The 26,522-nt window shown below is 35.7% G+C and overlaps 1 protein-coding gene across 1 annotated transcript in view; it reads left to right on the top strand.

Annotated features, from left to right (window-relative positions):
- Nucleotides 1-26,522, top strand: part of Pclo (piccolo presynaptic cytomatrix protein) — a 226,323-nt gene that overhangs the window by 7,559 nt on the left and 192,242 nt on the right. Inside the window, exon 3 of the mRNA XM_048339920.1 lies at nucleotides 11,904-13,295. Within this exon, the coding sequence (XP_048195877.1) occupies nucleotides 11,904-13,295 (1,392 nt within the window). The remainder of the gene's footprint in view (nucleotides 1-11,903; nucleotides 13,296-26,522) is intronic.

Below are 26,522 nucleotides of genomic sequence, written 5' to 3'. Positions count from 1 at the left end.
TTCTAAATATAGTTTTAGTATAAAATTGAATGTAATTACTTAGTTTTTACATCCCTCTTCGCTGCTGCTGATTCTAATAAACCAGTGAGAGTGTACTTCCCCATTAGTTAATAGTAAAAACATCACAGACCACTCCACAGAGTGAAGTCATCAGAGCAGGTTCAGCCCTGATAGGTGTCTTCTAGAATATTACAACTTACATCTCTTAGATCTTGATAAGCCTGCCTAATGCTCAGGTCACAAAATGACTTACGTTGACCCAGAGGAACACAAAGTTATTTAAGACTGAAGATAGGAAATAGTTTACAGCTGATCAGATAATATGAATGCTGTATGAATGCTGTAAGGCTTGGAATAAAGTAGTGTTTGGGGCTATTCTAGAGGAAAGGTCCAAAAGAAAACAAAATTAATAATAACAATAACAGGAAAGTTTCCATGAAACAGTAGAAAAACTAGGACATTCTCTAGAGTTAACAAATTTTGGCATAGGAACATGGAATAATTATACAAATTAAAAACGTATAAAGATATTTAGGGTATAAAAGTATATAAGAGGGGACTTTGTTTTTTAAATTTATTTATTTATTGACAAAGTAATGTACAGAGGGGTTACAGTTTCATGCATAAAGAAATGAGTACATTTCTTATCAAACTGGTAACCTTCTCCCTTATTTTCTCCCAACCTCCCTTTCCCCAATTCCTTCCCTATCCTCCCACCCTTGAGATGTACAGTTGGTTTACAACATATTGTCTTGTAAGTATTGCTGTTGCATTGGTTCACCTTTTATCCTATGTCTTTCCATTTTGATTTTTCTCTTCCCTTCCCTAGTTCTGGTAAAGGTATGTACAATACCCAGGGTACCAGAGTCAGTTACAGTGACATCAAGGGTAGAACCATGGGGAAGATAGACAAAAGAAAAAGGCATACTTTCACATGGTACATTGAAAACATCAACAACAAAGATTAAACCACTTATTTCCAAAACATGGAGTTCTTTTAAAGAAATCTGTTGGCTCCTAGTTGATGAGATGGCATGCTTAGTCCACCTGGAGGACAGCTGTTAATGGGCTGTCTGTGTATTTCATCTGCAAAAAACTAGGAAGTAACTGACAGCAGGCAATGAAGGATCTAAATATCCCTGAGAGATGAGGTTTGTGTACTCTTTTTGTAAGTGAAATCCATGTTATGATAATACCAATGATTAATTTTGTTTAACTTTTATGTTATTTTGGATATTATAATGAAATGTGTAAAATATGCAGATTTTGAAGGTCAATCTTTGGTCATTTTCTAAAATACATTTTAGTTATCTAATAGTAAGTCACACTGGATATTTTATATACTTAAGCTATTTTGTTTTTGAAAATTTGCAATTTCTAAGAAGATGCTGTATTAAAATTATGGAGATCGGATTATAAATAGTTTTAGAAGTATACAAGTAACTTAAAAAAATCTCAGTAAAAGTGTTTCCATCTATAATAAGCTATCTCTATAGGAATATATAGTAATGAGTTCCAATGATAGATGATAACTTCATCAAATATTTGGCTTTGTCATGTTTGAATGGAAGTTCATAAGGCAAAATTATGTAGCTAGTAATTTAAGTCATATATTATTTGTACCCACTATTTAGGAAAATATAATACTTCTATCCTTTTATATGGAAGACATTCCAATACATGTTTAACATGCTAGAAATATAACGATAACATGACTGGTGATATTAGTATCAATCATGTATAGTATATATGCACTGAGAACTTGTTTTCAGATGATAAGAGCAGTGAGAGATATGAAAACAAATATGGACTTGAGAGTAGGAAGTGCTCATCTCCAGTGGATAAGATTATTCAAGTTTGATATGGAATATATAAGGGTGAGTGCTATTCCAACAGATGGAGTACATAAAAATGGTAATATTTGAGCCAAGATATCAAGACAGAAAAGCACAATGTATTTAGGATATCAGGGATACATCTAAGTTAGCTGGAGAAATGAGAAGGAAATGGACAGTGAGATTTGGAGAAGTTGAAGTCTTATTTTCACCTTTCACTATTAGCAAGTATAGATGAGTATTCTGCTTTATGTAACTTGATTAGTGTAGTCATATATTGATTATTTTCAAACATTTTTGCAATCCTGGTTGTGAAGACCACTGAGTACTGTAAAAGGATAAAATATTTGTGAAATATGGAGTCATCCCTAACTTGTACATAAGAAAGGATATGTATAAGTGGTTATATGCATATGTATGTGTGTATGCATACATATATTAGTTTTATATAGTTTTACATGTCATGTAATCATTCTTATTATTTTATCAAAATTGAGCTTCCAAATAGTTATACAGCATATATGCAATTTTCTCTATTATACTAATTAGGAAATTAGTGTTTAAATGGTTGCTGTGGTTACTTTAGTTGTTAGGCTCACCCAGATAATAAATTAGCAAGGAGATCTCAGCCTAAATCTTCTGATTCCCAATGTGTTTATTTATATGGGAAGAAAAATAAAATCACTGCAGTCAAAGGAAGAAGCCATCACAATGGGAGATGGGATTTGAGTTGTCTTCCTGAAACCTGAGCATTTTTCTAGAAGGTGAAAGCGAATAAGAAGCCACCCTTTTGAGTGGATGACCTTGGACAAGTAACTTATATGCTGTGACACCTTTTGAGATACGAAAATAGTACCATGCTAGATATATTGGATTGTTTGAAAGGTGATTAACATTTTTAATGAGGAAGTATTTTGAACATAGAAAGTGTCCTTAAAGTTCAAGTATCTTCCAGCACTGATATTATTCATATTGTAAGCAGATTAAGCTTTTATGTTTATTTCACATTGTTTCCTGCATAGACACAAAATTAAATTGTTGATTTCTGAGGCAGCAATGAAAAGATATCTATTCAATAATATTAGCCATAATAGTTTAGTTTAAGTTTTATTTATTTTTCAAAATACAAGGAAGTTTTAATCTGATCTCCAGAAAAGCATCTTTCCTAATAGTTTCATGACATGGGTAGTGTATCATATTCCTGAACTATGTGAAGTCAGAGTTTAGAAATCAGACCTGGAAAAGGTAGAAAACTTTATGTCTAGATATAAATGAAGTAACTACAATTTCCAAATGCAGTGTTATAGCTACTGATGAAAATATAAATCTCTTCCCATCTACTAAATTGCCTTTAAGTATGGCATAAAGTGCAAATCTCAACCATTTTTCCATGCAAGGTCAGAATGGAGCCATTCTTTGGTAGGACATTCTTTGGTAATTTGATATACATGAATTTATTGTTTTCCCATTCTATGTTTATTTGTAGTTAATTATATTATTGTGTGTGTGCGTGCATGTGTGAATTGACCCTGACCCTGGAACTTGAATTCAGTGCCTGGGCACTGTCCATGAACTTTTTTTTTTTATCAAGTCTAGCATTCTACCACTTGAGTTACAGCTCTATTTGTGGTTTCTTGGTAATATGACAAAGAGGGTCTTATGGACTTCTTGGGTTTGTAGTCTGTGGGTAAAGTAAAACACTATTCTCTACTGGAAAGGCTAGGAATTTTTTTCCCCTTGATTTTCTTTTCTGCCCAAGGAATCAGATTTAAGACAATTTACTTGTGCCTATTTTGACTCTTAACTAAGTACAAGTTCTAGAACAATTACACAAGTAGCTCCATTCAGCCACAAGCTTTTAGACTATATTTATTCTTTTCACTATGAATTTTCAATCCTTTCTCCTACGTGGCCATACACAAACATCTTAGACAATAGAGTCCCATGTTTGGATAGAGTGACCTTTAAATAACTGCTCTGTCAAGGCTGTTGAGATATGAACTGATCCAAATTAACCTTAAGAATCTGTTGGCTCCAAGCCTTGAATTTGAGTACCAAGAGGAAGTTAACTTGTAGTTTCTTGCTGGTCCATTCATGGAATTAATTGCTAAAATACAGGTCTTCATATAGGCTTGCTTTCTAATATAGACACTGAGCATTTACTTTCATTATGATGACAATAAATTGGTGAATGGCAAAATCAATTTTATTGTTGTTTTTGTTGATTTGCTTTATCTTTTGCCAGGTACACTTATAGACAGGTTTACAGTTTGAACTTAATGTTTGATAATTCTGCCAGCTCTTCTGAAACTTTACAAGATAAAATGACTTGCCAATTTCAGAATGTTGATAATGAATCAGATGTTTGTAATAGAAGTGAATGTAGGTGGGTTTGTTTTCATTCCTTTCCAGTCACAATACAGTGATCATTCTTTTGGCTCAAAATTGATATCTTATTAAATAAAACTACCATCCAGGAGAAGCAAAGGAACCTAGACTTTAGTTGAGTACAATGGCTGAATCTTTTAGGTGGATAGCCCTCTGCTGCTTCTAATTCTAGAAAGAGAAGCAATGTGTGTGTGTATGTGTGTGTGTGTGTGTGTGTGTGTGTGTGTGTGTGTGTGTGTGTGTATACTGCAGAGGGGCTTGTTAAGAAGAGATGACAAGAAAAGAGATCTGTGCCAAACATCAAGAAAATAGAACCTGTGAAGAAAGTTAGCCTGGAAGGAAGACATTGCTTGTGGTGGAATAATTGAATGAACATTTAAAAAAGAGAACTTTTTTTTTTCCAGTTGAGTGCTGTTGTTAGTTTAGAAGCTTGTTTTTTTTTTACTTTTTGTCATTTCAAATTCTAAGATTTTCCTAAAAAGGATTCCTAGTGACACAAATGTTTATTTTCTCTCTCTAAAGTCCCTACTGTAAAAATTTAAAAACAAAATTGAAGATATTCTTGGTCCAAAATTGTTTTAGAAAACAAGTAGCCTAAATTGGTATGATGAAGAATTCTTGGATGATGAGAATAAAATAGAAAGTAGTTAACACTGATTTAGGAAAGCCATTGTATAATTGACTTCCCAGGAGAATCTCAGAGTTAATAAACTTATAATCAACAAATATGAAAGTCTAGTGGATTCACTCAGGAAAATAAATAATATAAAAATTCTTACAATTTTTGAAAAAAAATTGAAAGTGCAAATCATTTAATAATTTTCCTACTCAAATTTCAGTAGGCTAATTGTAGTACAAAAGATTCAGTTAAGGAAAATAACAATTCAGAGTATATCTTGATTAGGGTGCTATATTAAAAGAACAGCAGAATATGTGACTACTACTTAGCATCTACTGTGATTCAGGAATATTCTAGTCTATGGAATGTAGGAGGGAACAAAATGGACTAAAGTGTTTCTCTTACAGAGTATCTACTCTACCAAGGATCATAGTTAAGTAAACATATGGTACGGCAGATGGTTCTTAGTTTTCTGGAGAAAAATGAAATGTAGGAAGGTTAGCATGTACCAAAAGAGGAATGGAGACTGTTGGTGGGGATCCCGTACTCTTTTAGATTTGGGGAATGAAATCTTAAGAATTAACAGATTATTTTCCAATTCTAGAGCTTTTCTTTTTTGTGTGTGCCAGTCCTGGGGCTTGGACTCAGGGTGTAAGTGCTGTCCCTTTTTGCTCAAGGCTAGTGTTCTATTACTTGTGCCACAGCACCACTTCCAGCTTTTTCTGTTTATGTGGTGCTGAGGAACCAAATGCATGCTACCACTAAGGTATATTCTCAGCTCAATTCCAGAGCTTTTAATGGTGAGTAAAAGTAATTAATAAGCATAGTCCTACTTTCTGTAAGGAAAAGGTTGATGTGATATGCAAGGAAAAAGTAGTGATACATTTGGTGCATAATTCTTTGATAACTTCTTCACTTCTATCTGGGAGGGTGTAAAGGTGGGGAATGGCCCTTTAATTGAAGTTCCCACCATAGTGAGATATTTCTACTCCTAAGAATAGGTGAAAAGAAACATGTGGTAGATGAAAACTCATGGTAGGGATGCAAAAACACAAAAACAAAAGCTAAACCAACCAACCAGCCAACAAAATAAAAAAAAGAAAAGAAAAAAGAGGCCAGGGTTCCATGACCTTCTTCAAGGACATATCTCAAGTAACCAGAGACTTCCAGAAGGCTTCAACTCTTAAAAGCTTGCAGAGGAGGCCTTTAACACTTGGTCCTTTAGGAAATATTACAAACCCAAATTATAGCAACATTGTGTTTAAGTGAGTTCTGAAGAATGTTTGGCTTGAAATAACATTGAGAATTTGAAATGCCTTATGCTGAGGATGCTATTTCGCCAGTTTCTTTACTTGTCAAAGCTGTCTGTGCATTAATTTGTACCATATTTAGATGAAGCCAATAAAGAAAAATAAAATACCTCAACTCTAAGCATAGGGCTTCTGGAAGACACAGTATATCAGTTTGTTGTCATGCTCTGGTAAATATCATCCAATGTCAGCTTGCTCTAAATAAAATCATTTCAAAAAGTTGCTGCACATGTTATGATGGTCCTGAGGAGTGCAAATGACTATTTTTGAACCAAAATAAATTATAAACTTGTGTGTATATCTCAGGATGCTAACTACACTGAATGTTCCACAGTCAAACCACTGTTTTAGGAGTACTTTCCTCTGTGGGTGAGGTCATGTGGTTTGAGTGATCTTTGAGGAATAGGCACTAATCTTAGGGAGTGTGTGTTTGTGTATATGCATATATATTCTTTTATTTTCCAGCACTGGAATTTGAACTCAGCGTTGTGCTTGTTAGGCTGGTACTGTAACACTTGAATGTATCCTTGAACTCTGTTTATTTGTGTATTGATGGTTATTGTTGAGATAGGGTCTCTTGATGTTTTCTGCTCTGGCTGGCCTCAAATCATGATTCGTTCGCTCTCATTCTCCCAACTAGCTAGGATTACAGGTATGAACCACTGATGCCAAGCTAATAATACTGATTTCTGAGAACCTTTTTCTTATTATGTCTTTTTGTAACATTCAAAACAATGTATAACCCTTAATACAATTTTAAAATAATGATACAAAATAGGAAAAAAAATCTCTTTGGGAGAATTCATCATGAACTAATATTCCAAAATTGTTGGTATCTAATACAGAAGCAAGAGTAAAATTGAGAAGTAGTCAGTCCTTTTTAATATCTAAGGATAAAAGGAAATAATTGGAAAATATTTTAGGCCCCTATATATTTGAATCTAAATGTCATTTCAAATGCGCCATGTCTTGGGTGATATTACAACAGTAAGTGGTAAAGGAGAAAATTCAATGTAGATTGTAATGAATGGGCTGAAAGAACCATATTTAGATAAAGGGTTACTAAAACTCAGCTTACTAAAACTCAGGGTTTTGGTAAGAGAAATTGAGAATAAGGTCTTGATAGAATAGATGCTCTATTTAGATGTTAGACTTGGCAGAAAAGTAGTTGTGATGAGTCAGCAACATGAACTCAACAGGTTTTATAATAACATGTTTAGAGAACATTTTTTTCAACAGCTAATATAAATAAATTCTTAACATTGTTCTCTTGGTGTTCTGTTATTTCAAATACATCTGCCCACCAATTGAGAGGAGATTGAATTATAAATGTTATGCAGGGTTTCTGTTTGTTGGGAATAGGAGTATTGTGTTGTTTTGAGATATTTAATACTGTTTTGAAGCTAAACAAATTAATGATAGTCCTGAACAGAAGACGGTTTCATTCTGGGCCCCCACAAATGATTGCCTCACTTTATTATTTAGATGCATCAAGTTGATGATCTTGAATTAGTATTGAATATACATTCTTAAAATCATAATATAATTGTAGGTAACCATTAATGTTGATATATTCTATGAAAGAAGACACTGGTAATTGAAATTCTGTATACATTGTTCACATTTGAGCCTTAATGGGGTGCTTCTTGAAAGATCTATATAAGACAGTTATGAGTATCCAACCTTATGTAGTAAAATTACATTACTATATTTCTCAGCTCTGTTACACAAAAAATAGTGATCAAAAAGGAAACTTGATTGTTGTATTGATCAGGGAGTTGTGTTAGTATTGTTACTTTCAGATCTACATTAGCATGTATGGTGATGTGAAAATGAACAGAAATCCTTTATCTTACTCCCATTTGTATAACAAATCAATGTTTTCTTTCTTTGGTGTTTGCCTATATCCTATTTTTTTTTCTTTTGCCAGTCCTGGGGCTTGGACTCAATGCCTGAGCACTGTCCCTGGCTTCTTTTTTGCTCAAGGCTAGCACTCTGCCACTTGAGCCATAGCGCCACTTCTGGCCATTTTCTGAATATGTGGTGTTGGGGAATCAAACCCAGGGCTTCATGTATACGAGGCAAGCACTCTTGCCACTAGGCCATATATCCTATTGAGTTAAAGTATTTTATTAAGTAATTGTGTTTATATCTGTTGAATTCTATTTATAGACATTCTATAAATAAGTAAATAGTTGGAGAAAGGAAGATATGGCCCTACAATTGTCCGTGCTTGTCATATTCGTCTAGAATTCAAGAATAGTTGAGGCTTGAAAAAACTGTTTAGTAAAGTTAGATTCTTTGCATTTGATGCTTGTAAAAGAACAGATCAGTCTTGGACTCATTGATAATAATGTAGGCTCTCCTGGTACTATTTATTCCATTTTATTTAACATTAATCAGATAAATGTGGATGATTTTTAATGTAGTGTCATCAAGGGATGCTACCTGTGATAGGGGACTTGGGAAGTTGTTTTTGAACTTTCTTTGAAAGCAAAAGGACATGATATGGACTAAAGATATACTGTGATAAGAGGATGCCTCAGTTATGCAGAATCCTGGGGCTGACTTTACTATAGACATGGGTACTATGGGTAAGAGTCTGCGTAAATGATGCTAGAATATTGCATATATATCTGCTCAGAATGAGAGAGAAAGGTTTAATTTTGGAAGTGAAACATGACAGTCATTGTCTCTAGATGAGGAAAATATTTATGGTTGAAATATATTGTAATTAATGGTGACTCCTTTTTTTTTTTCCAGTTTGATTCAAAAGGGAGCTAGATTGTATGAGGTCAAAGGTACAGGGCTGGATCCTGAGGTGAGCAGCATGCAACCAGAAAATGAAGATAGGAGCTTGTTGTATAGACTGGGTAAACAGTCTAGGGACTGACAGAGTAAACACAGAAAGGCTGTTGCCTGAAGAGCACAGCTAAGCATCTGCCATTAATTTGTGTAATTCAAACCAGCTAAAAAAATATTTGTCAGCATCTGTGATGCCTGCAGGGTCAGTTAGACTTCTGGGATCAATAAACAGTATTAGAAGGAAGTGATTCAAATTTGTTGCTTTGATTCTCAGGGGCATATATAGAACTGGATATTGCAGAATTAAATACTTTGAATTTCTCATACAAATTGACTTTATTTCATAGGTCATGGGGGGCCTTGAGTCAACCACTAATGTTGGTTGTTTTAACTGAGTTATGTTTGGTAGAAGTATAAAATGTTTGAGAATGATAAGACTAAGTGAGAAAAAGTGGCTTAAGAGATGTGTGAGAATGAATGGGGACTTGCCTGTCACAAGCATAGCACTCTTACTTAGGGAGTAATTGGGAATGTGGTAAAAGCTCTTATTTGGATTACAGATGGCAATGGAGCTATTACTGTCATATTCTCCCTGAGAGCCTTGGCTAAGAGCAAAGTGGAAGGCATCTCATGATGATGTTGTACCACCAGTTCTGGAACTGGTTGTGGATCCTTTTCATGTTTCCAATGTAGAGATCTTTTGAGAAGTCATGCAGGGCGTTGGGCCTGCTGCTGTTTACTGTGTAAGGTTGTTAAGTACTAAGATAAAAAAAAATCATTTTTCTGCTTAACTGATCCAGCCAGTAGAATTAAATAAAAAGGAAGCTCTTTCTAAAAAATCCTAAGAGGATTAAAAAGCTTTTCATATTTCGATAGCTGTAGACAATGATTTCAACCCATGTTCTACCAGTGAAGGAGAACATAGAGGAATGCAGTCTCTCTTATGTTTTGTTCATTCAAGGTACAAGAATGTGGTCACTAAAAGAAGCAAAGAAGGAATAGTAAAGTCTGTTTCTAACAAGAGTGGGTTCAAAGAAAATATTCTCTCTATGGAGCATCAGTGATTCATGATTGTTGCCTCCCTTTTCTTAGCTCACCTTTCTCTGTGAGAGGGAGATATACTTATGTACCTTTCTGACCTATAACAAATCATTTTATTTGGGTATAAGGTCAGTATAAAGTGTGTTTCCGTTTGTCAGTACACGTAGTACACTACATGTGTCACGAACATGTTTCGACTTGCCATTTGGGGGATGAAGTTGGAGTCTAATGACAGACTGTCTGAAGCTCTGACATTCATATTGCAGGCAGACTTCTCCAGTACTACTAATAAAGCCAAATGCAACCACAGAAAAATTTCAGAGATCTAAAAAGCACAGAGAAATTAGAAGAAAAGAAAGAAATATACATTATTGCATTATCAGATACACACACACACACACACACACACAGAGCCTGAAACTGCATTATGCACTAACATTCCTATTGTTTTATCTTTTTCATTCTTCACTGCAATGTGGCTTCTATCAGGACAGAGATTTTTTTTTCTTTATTCAGTGTCAAATGCTCTGTAAAATGTGCACATCCACCATTGAATAAAGGAGTGAATATTGATTAACTTTTGCATCTATTTTAACTATATTGCTTATTAAAAAGAGTAAGAACAAGTAATGGTAAGGAAATTCTAGAAGCCTGGAATGTAAAGTCATTATTGTGATGTACAACTGATGTATTTGATGCTCTGTAGAGAAACAGACACAGTACTTGTAAAGAATTATGTTTTAACTACATTTTCTCCTATCTCTGGCAGCATAAATATGAGCTGATCACATAGGTCTATGAAAAAATAAAAGAAAAAGTAAAAATATTGTTTGATAACCCATCACTTTATAATTTTGAACTGTGAGAAATTTTTCTGATGCCAGTATGTCATATTTTTGTTTCCTAACCTATATCATATTCTTCACAAAGAATTTCAGGAACAAAATAATTGGGATGGATTACTGTGGGTGCAGAGGATTAGATCTTGGTATAATATGACATTCTAATTTATTTTGTTAACTAAAATACTCTGCTAGAAAACATAATTTAGAATAATAAATGTAAAGACAGATGTGAAAATATTTTTAAATTATCTGTAATATATGGCATCTAATTTAGTATTTTTCATAATAGGTACAATGTAAAAAGAGTCATTATTCTGTTTCAACACAGAGATTGTATATTTCCAGTTACATTTCCCCTGATTTCTTTCACACACACGTCAAACATGTATATTATTTACTTATGCTATTTTAAGTATATTCATAATATTTGCAAAGACATCATAATTTCTGTATTAATGCTATTTGTACTGTTTGGAGGGGATAACTTTATTTTTTTATTCCCTTTGCAGAAAATGTTCTCTTTCTAACCCAGCAGAGTAAATGATTTTTGTTTTTTCACACATTTCAGTATGTTGACTTAGAGGGTGAAGTAATGCCTTGCTAATTTAAGAAATTAGTAATGTTTTCATAACTGAACAAGCCTACTCTGTATTGTATAACTAAAATCTGTGAAGAGCCATGAATAAAGAAAATATATATTATAAATGACTAATAGAATCTAGTAAGTTAAAATTTACACTTTTGTTCTCCAAGTTTTCTGAGAGTAATCAGATTGAGCAAATAATAGTCAAAGAATGTCAACATTAATATTGGTAGAAACTGTATTTTAGTTGTTATATTTTGTTTGCCTTATTATATTTTGTTTTTGTTTTTCAGTTTCATTATTATATTTTCATACAACTAAACTTTTGTATGTTTTACTCTAAATTAATGTGGTGTACATTTTATACTTTGAATGTGGAGAGACATACTTTCAACCAATGTCAGCAGATGGGTTTTGGGGTTATTTTTATTTGCAATGTTGTTATCTCTGTGACCTCTGGTTTTATGTTCTTTCTAGATAAAAGAATGGCTCTGTTTAAACTGCCAGATGCAAAGAGCTTTAGGAGGGGAACTGACTCCAGTTCCCTCATCACCCCAACCCAAACCGAAGACTGCGGCAGCAACCAGCAAATCATCTCCACAGCCACAGCAGGCTTCCCCAAAGAAGGATCCTGCACCCAAGCAGGATGTTGCAAAGGCACCTGAGTCTAAAAAGCCACCACCATTAGTGAAACAACCAACCCTTCATGGTCCTGCCCCAGCCACCAGCAAGTACCCTCCTGTGGCAGAGGCTTTGCCCAAGCCAACCGTTCCCAAAGACACTTTGGTCCCTTCATCGGAGCAGGCCAAGGCCACCATTGTGGATGACAAACCAAAGCAGGCCCAGATGGTAAGGCCACCTACAGATGACTCTGAATCTTCAGCATCAGTGGTAGCACAACCTGATATATCCAGCTCCCCAGTACTGCCTCAAGCTCAAGAGAAAACCCTTCCCATTAAAACAGATTCCACAAAACCCTCACAGAGTTTTCCACCAACTGGAGAAAAAATCACCCCAATAGATTCTAAAGCTATACCTCGACCAGCATCAGATTCAAAAATTATCTCACATGGCAGGCCCAGTTTAGACATCAAAGATCAAAAAACAGTTGATCCAGCTCCAAAGAAGGAGGAACCCAAGAAAGCACAAAGCAAAATGAGTCCTAAACCAGAGGCCAAGCCAATGCCAAAAGGGTCACCCACGCCCTCTGGGCCAAGATCTACCACTGGCCAAACTACTCCTGTATCTCAACAACCTCCAAAGCCTCAGGAGCAATCAAGACGTTTCAGTCTGAATCTAGGAGGTATCACTGATGCTGCTAAATCACAGCCTACAACTCCTCAAGAAAGTGTGACTGGGAAGCTCTTTGGGTTTGGAGCATCCATCTTCAGCCAGGCATCAAGCTTAATTTCCACAGCAGGCCAGCCAGGACCTCCTTCACAAGGTGGGCCAGCAGCGCCAACTAAACAAGCCCCTCCCCCTTCACAGCCGCCTTCTCAAGGGCCACCCAAGTCCACAGGTCAGGCGCTACCAGCCCCAGCAAAGGTTACACTTGCAAAAAAGGAAACGAAAGCTCCTGTCGCTGAAAAGTTGGAGCCCAAAGCTGAACAAGCTCCAACAGTGAAAAGACCAGACACTGATAAGAAGCCTCCGCCTGTTAAGGATAGCAAACCTCCAGCTATGGAGCCTCAAAAGGTTGTCCTTCCTGACAAGCTTGAGAAAACCACGAAACCAATAGCAACCTGTCCTCTGTGCAAAACTGAACTCAATGTGGGTTTGCAGGATCCGCCGAACTTCAATACTTGCACTGAATGCAAGAATCAAGTGTGCAATCTCTGTGGATTTAACCCTACACCCCATTTGACTGAGGTAAGGAATGCATACCATACATATATACCCATTTCTTCTGAGATACTTGAAAGGGACAAACTTCTGAGCAAAAAAACCCAAAAAAGTTTCTACTGAGGAAAACAAATATTGATATCTTAGAAGTTTCTATTATTTATTTGTCCTGCTATGGGTACATATATTACACACAAACTTCATAGATGGAAGAAGATTCAATAAGCTGGTAAATTAAAATAATGATTCCAGTCCTGAAGACATTAAAGACCTATAGCTCATGAGGACTATGCAGTTTTCATCTGGAAACTCTAAATTAGAGTTGTAATATTCTATTTCCGTGTTCTTCAATCCTTCTGGTCTCTAATACCACTTTCAAAAAGAACTTAAGTTGATTGCAGATTCATCAGCTGAATGAAATCTGTTACTTAAAAAAACCTGTTAGAAACCTAATGAAATTAATATTGCTGCCTAGTAAGAGCAGTGGTTCATCAGTTTTATGTCTAGGCTTTTTATGTCTCTCTGAGATATTATCTAACATCAGTATAATAGAGCACTTTACTAGACACTGTGGAAAGGAAGATAGATGGATTTCTATGACTAATGTGGAGATATTTTTATGAAGTGTCAAAAAATGACCAGAAAGCAGATGGTAAGTCTCCACCTAAAACCATAATGATAAATGGATGAATTTGCAATCATTGGTGGCATATTAGAGCTATTACAATATTTGGAGGCTTGGAAATGCAGAGATTAAATGATTACTGCTGTCTTAGATAAATAATTGTTTTAATAAAAAGTGTTTTAATAACAGTTACAAAATTAATTTTAAATAATATTTTTATACAAATCCAAAATACTTAAAGAGCATTTCACTCTTCTGGCCTTCACATTTGTTATAATGAAAAACTGAGTAGATCTTAGCAGCTTGTTATAAAATATAAGCTTTGAATTTTGTTTGGCCTTGGTACTGTTTATGTGCTAATTAATTAGTTTTAAGAATAAACAATAGAATGTTTCCCCCCCCCCCCCCCCGCCCATTAGGTTGATTTGACCTAGTTAACACCCTAGGAGAGCATTATTACTACTGACATAAGCAGTTTTGGGGGTATTTTTTTCTTGTCAGCTGTGATGAACGTTAACTAAGACACTGTTTTAAAGGAAGAAAAATGGTGATTTCTCTCAGCACTTCATGTGTAAAAAAAAGAACTACAAATATTATTTACAGCATTTTGGATAAAATAGAAAAATGAAATAATCAACAAACCTTCAAATTTCTTTCATAAGTTTAGAAGAGATGTTTTTAGTTACATATTTATAGTCAAGGAATTTTTCCCCAAACAATCACATCTATTTTAAGTATTCAAAAAGTGATGTCCAGTTTTGGGAATCCTTATGATATCAGCACAATGCAGTTAATTGAAAGAGTTCTAAAACCACCACTAAAAACAAAAGCATAATTAGCATATTAAAAATAAGTAAAAAAATCAGAGAGTAACTTATGATTTATATACATCTATATATATGCATATTTTTATGATTGTGTTTGAATGTATGTATCTTTACATTTGGATCATCACAATTATTAGAATGTTGTCAGTGTTTGGAGAATGAAATGAAAGCCCCTGGGGTGGAGAGACCATAAATGTCTGGGGAAAATAGTTGAAATTCTACACATTGGTAAATTATACTTGGAGATAATAATTTGGAAGTCAAATTTCTCAAAATATAGTACATAATTAACAGATATATGAATTTTGAGGTTTTTATAACTTGAGAATGTATATGAGATAGTTTGAGATCCTATTTTAAAATACGATATCTGCCATTTTTGAAATATTTTAATCTGCAGGAAGTTCTTTCTCTTCAGAAGGCCATATTTCAGAGGGGAAGAATGCCTGGTATATCAAAAGTGAATATTATTCCTTGGGAAAATCTATGTGAAATTTTCAGTTAGTATAAGGCCTGACCACTGGCTTTTTGGAAGAGTCCCATGACTAGTTTGGTACCACGAAATTGACTTACTTTAAGTTATCTCTTGTTACTATTTCTCCAAAGAACTTTGAACTTTTCTGCTTAGGTAAAAAGAATTGTTCAATGGATTAGCATGTGCCTCTGCAAACCTGTGCATGCACACATACACACACGCACATAGACACACACACAGGCACACACACACACACATACAGTCATTTGGACATCAATAAATATATACATATATTCATGTGCACTAGTATATAATATATATATAATTGTAAATAATTTCTAAATATTGTTCATAGGCTTAATTTGTACTATACTTCCAGAGTTCATACTGTAAACCCTTTGTTTTGGCCATTTAGGAAATAATTTGCTTCCCATATTTCTCTTGCTTTCCCATTTTCTTCCTTCTCCTTGGTATATTTTTTTCTGATGACACAATTTTTCTTACTGGACTGATAATTGTATTTTTTTCATTTTCATTTTAATTTTATTGTCAAATTGATGTACAGAGAAGTTACAGTTTCATAAGTTAGGCCTTGGTTACATTCCTTGTACTATTTGTTACCTCCTCCCTCAACCCTCCTTTCCCTCTCCTCCATGAGTTGTACAGTTGGTTTACACCAAATGGTTTTGCAAGTATTGCTTTTGGAGTCATTTCTTTTTATCCTTTGTCTCTCAATTTTGATATTCCCTTTCACTTCCCTAGTTCTAATACCAGTATATACAGTATTCAGATGAGATACAGTGATAGCGTGAGTACAACTACAGGAAGGGATACAAGAGGATCATCAACAAAAGAAGCTATGGTTTCACATGGTGTGTTGAAAGTAATTAAAACAGTGATATAACACTCGTTTCCATAACATGGAGTTCATTTCACTTAGCATCATCTTATGCATTCATAGGGGCATAGCTATTAGGCTCTTGTGATCCTCTGCTGTATTTTTATATTAGTTTTAGAGAGCACATCCTAAAGTTTATACTTTTATGCCCAAAGTGCAAAGAAATGACATTCATCAGAAGGGATTCAGTGATTTCTACTTATTTTCTAGTGGAGCATATTATACTTGATTGGAAGCTTCTGCTCCTCTTATACTAGTTAGTGAGGGAGGCTGTCATTCCTTGTGGGTGCTGCCCTGCTCTCTGCCCCTTTTGCTGTATTGTTTTCTGGTGATGAAAAGGAAACCTCAGGTTTGCCATTTTTATTGGCAGTATCCTTCACATCCTGTGCATTAATGAAACATATCTGTCGCTAAGGTTACTTCCCATCCCTAATGTACACATACCTCTCTGACCAGGCGGTGCTAGCAGGCCCTGAGGTGCAGCCATACTTCAGTTTGAGCTTTACTGTTTTAACTGTTTGAAGATCACTTTGAATAAATGGTGCCATTTATACATTAACTTCTTAGAACAGGAGACAATTATTCTTTTAGGCATTAATTAATTTTTGTCTCTACAGGAAATGTCTTATCATGGAAAGAGTTTTAATAATGACATAGGACTTTCTGGATGATCTAGTCTAACAGGACCTGGAATCATGCTGAGAAAAACTGACTTAGTTGGCAATTAGCTTACCTAGTGAATTCATATCATTCTTATTTAATTCAAATGGGAAAGGAACAAAAACTTCTTATTGTGGGCATTTATTGTTTTTACTATTCTTGTTTGAAGTAATTTTTATATGAAAATAAAACAAAATGAAGTGTTTTCTCATGATGAAGAAAGTGTTACAGTGATAATTTTGCTTTGTTAGCAAGATGATTATATGTGGTTTAAATGATGTAGAAATTGCTGGCATATATTTGTCACTAGGCAACCAGTGACCCCTTTGAGGAGATAAAAACCCAAAGTAACTGAGATCCCTTCAGACCTTCATTCTAGCTGGAGTGGCTCTGGTATCCTCCTCCAAATATTCACAGATGGCCTAGTGGGGATATATATGTTGCATTTTCTAGCTTAACAAACACATGCTTTTTCTGTGCTTTAGTAAGTGTTTCCAAAGACTCCCCAGTACCTAAATGCATTTAAGAACAAAACCAAATGTACACATAAACACATATGCAAATACATACACATTATAATAAAAGGGTAAAAGAATAATCTGTTGCCAATTAGGATATGGCTGTACTTCTAGGTTCTCAGAGGCTGAGATATGAAGAATTGTGGTTCAAAACAAGTTCAAGCAGAAAGGTCTGCAAGATTCTATCTTCATAATAATAAGAAGGGCTGGAGGTATATGTAACACAAATAGTGGAGTGTCATCCTAACAAGAAAGTCAGTTAAGCATGAGGCCCTGAGTTCAAATCGCAGTATTTTCCTCACCCACCCAAGTCTGTTAGGAGATTTTCACTACTGACTGACATAGTATAGATCTGCATCATAGTTGAAAATTTTGGGTATACTGGGTAAAGTATTACAGTGGATGTCACCTTTTGATTGACATAAAAATTATATAACCCTCTCAGTTGGAAAACATTCATTCCTACAAATGAGGAAAATTGTTTACTTTCTTATTGAATAAATTCTAGTTAAAATATTCACATGTAAATTGAAAATTGAGTTTTTGTTTCAGCGAATTTAAACAAAAAGCGGTTTTCAATAATTGTCATTTTTTAATATATTTTTATCATTAATATTCTCCCCTTTATGGTAGTTCTATATAGCAGTCAACATATAATGTTTGGCCCTGTGATTAAATACCTTAAACTGTTTAGAATCATTAAGTAGTACTTACTATTGTATATATCCTTTTCTTACGGGATTTTGGTTGTTTTCATTGTCTTATTATAGTTTGAACAAGTTGAACTTCATGGACAAAAGTATTTATTTCTTAACTCTCAAGGATAGCTTAACTTGTGCTAGCGTGTCTAACTCCAGAATGGGGATCCTGGGGTACAAATTCTTTTTGGAGATTAAATGGCGTTTTAACTCTGCCACCGCTCATGCGTGTTCTTTCTCACTACAGATTCTCTGACTTGGATAAAGACATTTAAAATACTATTTGTTGATTTGCAAGTCTAACAATGCTATAATATTGTTTGTTTTCTTTGTATTGCTTGCTTCACTGGATTCTTAAAATTTTAAATATGTTTAAATGCATGGTTCTAATTATGATCCAGAAAAGCATCACGTACACAGTGCTTGAAATGGTAAATTCATACCAATCGTCATCTTTTTCTTTTTTTATTCTAATGGCATTGGCTTATCAAGGGCTGCATGAACTTTGATGGGAATGAAGATTACACCTGTTTGGGAGAAAGAGACTTCCTTGTCAAGATCAATGGTTTATTTCAGAAGCTGAGGCTGTTCCCTCTTTACTGTATTCTGTATTTTAAAAATACAGAAACATGCAGAAACCTGTAGACTTTCTCATTTGAAAATGCTAAGATTTTAATCTTAACAAATTTGTAAATGTGTACATCAAATACAGATAAAAATTGGGACTCACTTAATAATGGTTTATTGTGGTGCCTGGTGGAATGTAGAAGAATTTGGTGGAATCAGAATCCATAGTGGCTGTATTATATTCCATCCAGGAAGTGATGCTGTGGCTCAAGTGGTAGAGCTTGAGCTGAAGAGCTCAGGGACAATACCCAGGCCTAGAGTTCAAGCCCACAACCAACAAAAAACAAAACAAAACAAAACCATATTCCATCCAATCTTGCATATATGCTCCTGACTTTTTAGTGATTGTATTATTATTGATTGTATAGTGCACTGTGGTAGTTAAGCACATAGACATATATTTTACATTCTTTTTCAGTGTTTTAGATACATTTCTTTTTTTTTTTTTTGGCCAGTCCTGGGCCTTGGACTCAGGGCCTGAGCACTGTCCCTGGCTTCTTCCCGCTCAAGGCTAGCACTCTGGCACTTGAGCCACAGCGCCGCTTCTGGCCGTTTTCTGTATATGTGGTGCTGGGGAATCGAACCTAGGGCCTCGTGTATCCAAGGCAGGCACTCTTGCCACTAGGCTATATCCCCAGCCCTTAGATACATTTCTTGAAACAAAGAAAAAGAAAGGGATTTAAAAATGGCACAAAACTATTCATATTGCTTTATAAAAATTTATATTAATTATGGTACTGCCAATGGCATATTCTTTCCTTCATTTATTAGTATTCGATATTTAGCAATTTCATGCCTCAAGAAATATATTGCATTATAACATACATTTATATTTCCCTTACAGTTTTGAAAGTAAATACTATGTAAGTTTTGTCAATTATATTCTGGGTCTAGGCACTACCCTTGAGGTTTTCAACTCAAGGCTCTACCACTTTGAGCCACAGCCCCACTTCAGATTTCCTGGTGGTTAATTAGAGATGAGAGTCACACGGACTTCCCTGCCTTCACTGGCTTTGAACTGTGATCTTCAGATCTCAGCCCACTGACTAGCTAGGATTATAGGCATGAGCCACCGATGTCCAGCCAATATTTCCTGGTTATAATTGTTGCTAGCTTATTTTATTGCTTCAGGAAGGCTGTGCACTGCTTAGTTTTTTGTTAATATATCTTGAGATGGATTTTTACTTATCTATCTCTTGTTAGAAATATTCTTTTGAAAATTTATGTCCATGCACGTGACTTTATTGTCGATGAAATTGTCTTTAAATATTTCTCCATGTTTACCTATTTGGCTAAAAAAGTTCTTTCCATGTTTATTTGTAAAAAATTATTCATATATCTTTATAAACATCTGTACTTTTATTTTTCACATCAAATGTCTCTTTTTGAGTCTTGTTTGTGGTACATATAAGGTGAAATATATATAAAATTTTATATACTCAATATGCATATATGCTTGGCCTCAAATCATTTATCAAGTGATTCATTTTCTCTCATGATTTATGTTTATAATTTGTCACCTAATGAATTTCAATTTTGATAGACATTATATTCTAGTGACATAAGCAATTTAAGTAAATTCAAAGAAGAGATTTTTCACTTAAAGCATTTACAGATTTATTTTTTTTTGCGTTCTAGTTGTTTATACTTCATCTTTTTTTTTCAAATTTTTATTATCAAACTGATGTACAGAGAGGTTACAGTTTCATACGTTAGGCATTGGATACATTTCTTGTACTGTTTGTTACCTTGTCCCTCATACCCCCCTACCCCTTACCCTTAGCCCTTTCCCCCCCTGAGATGTTCAGTTCACTTACACCAAACAGTTTTGCAAGTATTGCTTTTGTAGTTGTTTGTCTTTTTTTACCCTGTGTCTCTCAATTTTGGTATTCCCTTTCAATTTCCTAGTTCCAATGCCAGTATACACGGTTTCCAATATACTCAGATAAGATTACAGAGATAGTGTAGGTACAACCACAGGAAGGTGTTACAAGAACGACATCAATAATAGAAACTACAGATACACATGGAACGTTGAAAGTAGTTACAACTGTGATATAACAATTGTCTCCATAACATGGAGTTCATTTCACTTAGCATCATCTTAGGTGTTCATAAGGGTATAGCTATTGGGCCTTGTGATGCTCTGCTATGACTTGCCTAAACCTGTACTAATTATTCCCAATAAGGGAGACCATAGAGTCCATGTTTCTTAGGTCTGGCTCACTTCACATAGTATAATTTTTTCCAAGTCCTTCCATTTCCTTACAAATGGGGCAATGTCATTCTTTCTGATAGAGGCATAAAATTCCATTGTGTATATGTACCACATTTTCCTGATCCATTCGTCTACTGAGGGGCATCTGGGTTGGTTCCAGATTCTCGCTATGACAAATTGTGCTGCAATGAACATTGTTGAGTTGGTGGCATTACTGTGATTTTCTTTGTGGTCTTTTGGATAGATACCCAAAAGTGGGGCTGCTGGGTCATAGGGGAGTTCTATATTTAGCCTTCTGAGGAATCTCCATACTGCTTGCCAGAGTGGCTGAACCAGTTTACATTCCCACCAACAATGAAGTAGGGTTCTCTTTTGGCCACATCCCCTCCAACAATTGTTATTGTTAGTTTTCTTGATATATGACATTCTTACTGGGGTGAGATGGAATCTCAATGTTGTTTTGATTTGCATTTCTTTTATGGCCAGTGATGTAGAGCATTTTTTCATATGTCTCCTGGCCATTCTCATTTCCTCATCAGAGAAGTCTCTTTGTAAGTCTTTAGCCCACTTGATGAGGGGCTAATGGTTTTTTGCGGTTTTGTTTTGGAAGAAGGTAATTTTTTTAGTTCTGCATATATTTTAGATATGAGGCCTTTGTCCGTTGAATGGCTGGTACAGATCTTCTCCCAGTCTGTGGGCTTTCTGTTTATCTTGCGAGCTATGTCCTTTGCCCTGCAGAAGCTCTGCAGTTTGATGCAGTCCCATTTGTCCAACATTTCTTTGATTTGTAGCCTTTCTGCGTCTTTGTTAAGGAAGTTCCGTCCTGTGCCAAGGAGCCCAAGTGTTTCTCCTACTCCTTCCTAGTGTTTTCAGGGTGTCCGTTTTGATTTCGAGGTCTTTAATCCATTTGGAATTGATTTTGGTACAGGGTGATATATAAGGATCTAGTTTTAGTTTGTTGCATGTGTTGAGCCAGTTTTGCCAGCACCATTTGTTAAAGAGGCTATATTTCTTCCATACTATTGTTTTAGCTCCTTTATCAAAGATTAAGTAGGTGTAGTTCTGTGGGTTCATTTCTGGGTCTTCAATTCTGTTCCATTGGTCTTCAGGCCTGTTCTGGTGCCAATACCAAGCTATTTTTATTACTATTGCTTTATAATACAGCTTGAAGTTGGGTATTGTAATTCCTCCAGCACTGTTCTTTCTGCCTAGGAATGTTTTTGCTATTCTAGGTCTTTTATTGTTCCATATGAATTTCTGGATTGCTTCCTCTATTTCATTAAAAAATGGTGTTGGGATATTAATGGGTATTGCATTGAATTTGTAGATAGCCTTTGGCAATATTGCCATTTTTGATTATATTAATCCTCCCAATCCAGGAGCATGGGAGGTTTTTCCATTTCCTTAGTTCTGACTTAATTTAGTTTTTCAAGCTTTTAAAGTTCTCATCAAAGAGGTCTTTCACTTCTTTGGTTAAGGTTATTCCTAGGTCTCTGTTCATCAGGGAAATCGGTCTGCAGTTCTCTTTCCGTGATGAGTCCCTGCCTGGTTTTGGGATGAGGGTTTTACTGGCTTCATAGAATGAGTCTGGTAGTGAACGTTCTCTTTCAATTTCATTGAAGAGTTTGAGAAATATTGGTGTGAGTTCTGGCTTGAAGGCCTTGTAGAATTCTGCAGTGAATCCGTCTGGACCTGGGCTTATCTTGGATGGGAGATCATTTATTGCCGTTTCCATTTCAATACTGGATTTGGGTCTGTTTAGAAGGTTTAAATCTTCATGTTTGAGTTTGGGGATATGAATTTTTTCTAGAAAATCTTCCATTTCTTCCATTTTCTCGAATTTGTTGGCATAAAGGTTTGCAAAATAGTCCCTTATTATCTTCTGAATTTCGGTTATTTCTGTGGTGATGTTACCTGTTTCATCTCTTAACTTGTTTATTTGAGTGTGCTGCCTTCGTTTCTTGGTCAGGTTTGCCAGGGGTCTGTCTATCTTGTTGATTTTTTCAAAGAACCAACTCTTTGTTTTGTTGATTCTTTCGATGTTTTTTTTTCGTCTCTAATTGATTTAATTCTGATTTGATTTTAATTATTTGTTTCCGTCTATTTACTTGGGGTTTGGCTTGTTGTTCTCTCTCAAGGAAATTAAGGTGCTTCCTTAAATTATTGAGTTGCTGTTTCTCCAGTTTGTTGATGTATGTACTCAGAGATATAAATTTTCCTCTGAGTACTGCCTTTGCTGTGTCCCAAAGGAGCTGGTACTTTGTGTCCTCAACTTGGTTGAATTCCATAAACATTTGAATTTCCATTTTAATTTCTTCAATGACCCACTGATGGTTCAGCAGTGTGTTGTTTAGTCTCCATGAATTGTAGGATTTTCTGTGGTGGCTGTTTGAGTTGAGCTCTAATTTTATTCCATTGTGGTCTGAGAGAATGCAGGGAATGGTTTTGATACTTCTGAATTTGTACAGATTTTCTTTGTGCCCTAAGATGTGATCTATTTTGGAGAATGTTCCATGTGCTGCGGAGAAGAATGTGTAATCTGTTGTCGCTGGGTGGAATATTCTGTAGATGTCAGTTAAGTCTAGTTGGTCTATGCAATTATTTAGTTCTGTGGTTTCTTTGTTCAGTTTTTGGCATGTTGATCTGTCCAGAGGTGATAATGGAGTGTTAAAGTCCCCAACTATCAATGTGTTTGGGTCTATGAGTGTTTTTAGAGTCAGTAGTTTTTGTTTGATGAAGTTGGGTGCTCCTGCATTTGGTGTGTAGATATTTAGAATGGTTATATCTTCCTGTAGGAGAGATCCCTTTACCAGTATGTAGTAATCTTCTTTGTCTCTTCTTACCTTTTTAAATTTGAAGTCAATTTTGTCTGATACTAGGATTGCAACTCCAGCCTGCTTATGGGGGCCATTTGCTTGATAGATTTGATTCCAGCCTTTCACTTTTAGAAGATGTTTACTTTTTCTGGGTAGATGTGTCTCTTGGAGGCAGCAGAAAGATGGATTTTCATTTTTGATCCAACTTATGAGCCTATGTCGTTTGATTGGAGAATTAAGTCCATTAATGTTAAGAGTTAGGATTGAGATATGATCATTTGTTCCTTTCATTATCACTATCTTGTTTAAAGCTGTGTCTTCCTATTTCTTGATCTGATGTTTACTATTTAGGGTTCATTTCTCTGTCTGTATTGGGATCTTGATTATTTTCCCTGTCTAGTACATCTTTGAAGATTTTCTGTAAAGCTGGTTTGGTGGAGATATATTGTTTCAGTTTTTCCTTACTGTGGAACACTTTTATTTTGACCTTCGGCTATGAATGAGAGTTTGGCTGTGTACAGAATTCTTTGTTGGTAGTTATTTTTATTTGGTGTTTGGTATACTTCATTCCAGGCTTTCCTTGATTTCATGGTGTCTGCTGAGAAGTCTGGGGGTAATTCTGATTGCTTTACCTTTATATGTGATTGTTTTCTTCTCCCTAACAGCTTTAAGGATTCTTTCCTTTTACTCTACTTATCCTGTTTTGATCACAGTGTGTCGGTGGGATGACCTCTTCTGGTCTGGTCGGTTTGGGGTTCTAAATGCTTCTTGTATCTGTATAGGCCTTTCCTTCTGGATATTTGGGAAGTTCTCAGCTAATACTTTGTTAAATAGGTTGCCTATCCTATTAACCTCTTTCTCCAAGTTTTCCTCAATACCTATTATCCTTAAATTGGGCTTCCTGATCGTGTCTTGAATCTCCTGTAGCAATCTGTTTTGTTGATTGGACTGGATTTTTATTGATTTTTTGATCTTTCTCCATAGAATCTAAGGAATCTTCAGCTCCTGAAATTCGATCCTCTGCTTCAGTTAGTCAGGACTGTAGGCTAGCTACTTGACTTCAAATCTCTTTTCCTTCTGACTGGTCTTTCCTGATGATTTCCGTGTCATTTCTTAGGTCTTGTATGGACTTCTTAACTTCATTACTTTGGTTTTGAGTGTTGTCTCTCAAATCTTTAAGCTGGTTAGTATCTTTTCATTTGACTCTTGAAGTTCATTTATCTTTCTATTTGTGGATGCCATGAAATTCTCCATTAATTTTTGCTTTGCCTCCTCACGCTCTAGAATAATTGACTGAAAAGATTCAAACTTTTCATTTATCATGTTTATCAGTAGACTTTTTAGAGCTTTTGGGGGTTCTCCTCTATGTCTTTGATTGAGTGCTCTGCTTCCTGCTTGTTTTGAGTGGGTGATAAGACTTCATTGTTTGCTATCTTTCCTGTGTTCCTTCTGCCCATTTTGATTGGGAATGCCAGTCTACCAGCACACTTTCTCCGCGATTTCAGGTCGTCGGTGCTCAGCCGCTGTCTGGAGTATTTCTCCCTGGTCTATGCTGTGTGCTTTAGCCGCACGGAGTACCGGTTACTGTGCCGGACACTGTGCCAGCGCTGGCACTGGCGCGGCAGCAGGTCGCCGCCCGGAGCTCAAATCTGTGTTTTCAGATGAGCAAAGTCGATTTTTCCTTCCTGGCCAGAATCCCTGTACTGTTAGAACTTACTCTGGCTGTCTTCCTAGGAGTAAAAGTTTCTACGGGGTGAGAAAACTGCGATGTCGGAGGGAGCTCAGCTAGTGCTGTGCAGCTCCTCCACTGTCTTCCCCTATTCTTCATCTTTTCCAAAGACTTCTAGAACTTTTCAACTCCGGGGTTGCCATGATCCCAAGACAGTGCTCCTCTAGGCTTTCACTCCCAGGCAGTCCCAGTGCTAAGCTGAAAGAAACATGCAGGGAGGAAGAAGCCAGCCACATTTACAGATTTTTCATTTAACTTTAGAAAACAGTGTAATAAGATGATAACAGTTGAGGAAAGTTGTATTTCAGTAGTGGTTGTGAAGTTACTTTAAAAAATGATGATGATGAACTGGGTTACAGTTACATAACTAAGGTAATGAGTACATTTCTTTTTCTTTTTTTTTGTTTGTTTGTTTGTTTGCTAATCCTGGGACTTAGACTCAGGGCTTCTTTTTGCTGTGGCTGGCACTCTGCCACTTGAGCCACAGCACCACTTCTGGCTATTTTCTGTATATATAGTGCTGGGGAATCGAACCCAGGGCCTCATATATACGAGGCAAGCACTCTACCACTAGGCCATATCCCCAGCCCCTGTACATTTCTTTTTGAACACCATTACCCCATTCCCTCATTTTCTCCTGCTTGCCCTCACCTATTCCCCTCCCCCCACAAGTTGTAAAGTTCATTTTCAACACCGTGTCTATTGAGTATCATTTTTCATTAGTTCCTCTTTGTCCTGCTTTTTCTGTGACATTTCCCTTTCCCACTGGTAAGATAGAGTTATATATAAGACATAGGGTACAGACAACTAAAACAGGGGAAAAAAAGAGAGGAATAACTCCAAACAGTATCAAGTGGTAGAGTGCTAGCCTTGAGCAAAAAAAGCTCAGGGAATGTGCCTAGGCCTTGAATGTAAGAATACTAAGATTAGTACACATAAACCAAAAGTGAAGTTACCTTTACATCCTCGAATTAAATTTATATTCATTTAGAGTAACACTTCAATCATGTCAAGAGGAGCATTTATTACACATTTTCCATACAGTTTCAGTTTAACATTTTGTATCTTCATAAATAGAATGATTTTTAAGATATACTATATATTGTCATTTATCTGATGCTCTAAAAGTAGTTCATAAACAGTTTTCTATTGTACTTGCTAAT

Source organism: Perognathus longimembris, chromosome 2 (genome assembly GCF_023159225.1).
Source record: "Perognathus longimembris pacificus isolate PPM17 chromosome 2, ASM2315922v1, whole genome shotgun sequence".
NCBI lineage: Eukaryota > Metazoa > Chordata > Mammalia > Rodentia > Heteromyidae > Perognathus > Perognathus longimembris.
This window is presented reverse-complemented; position numbering and strand designations above follow the sequence as displayed.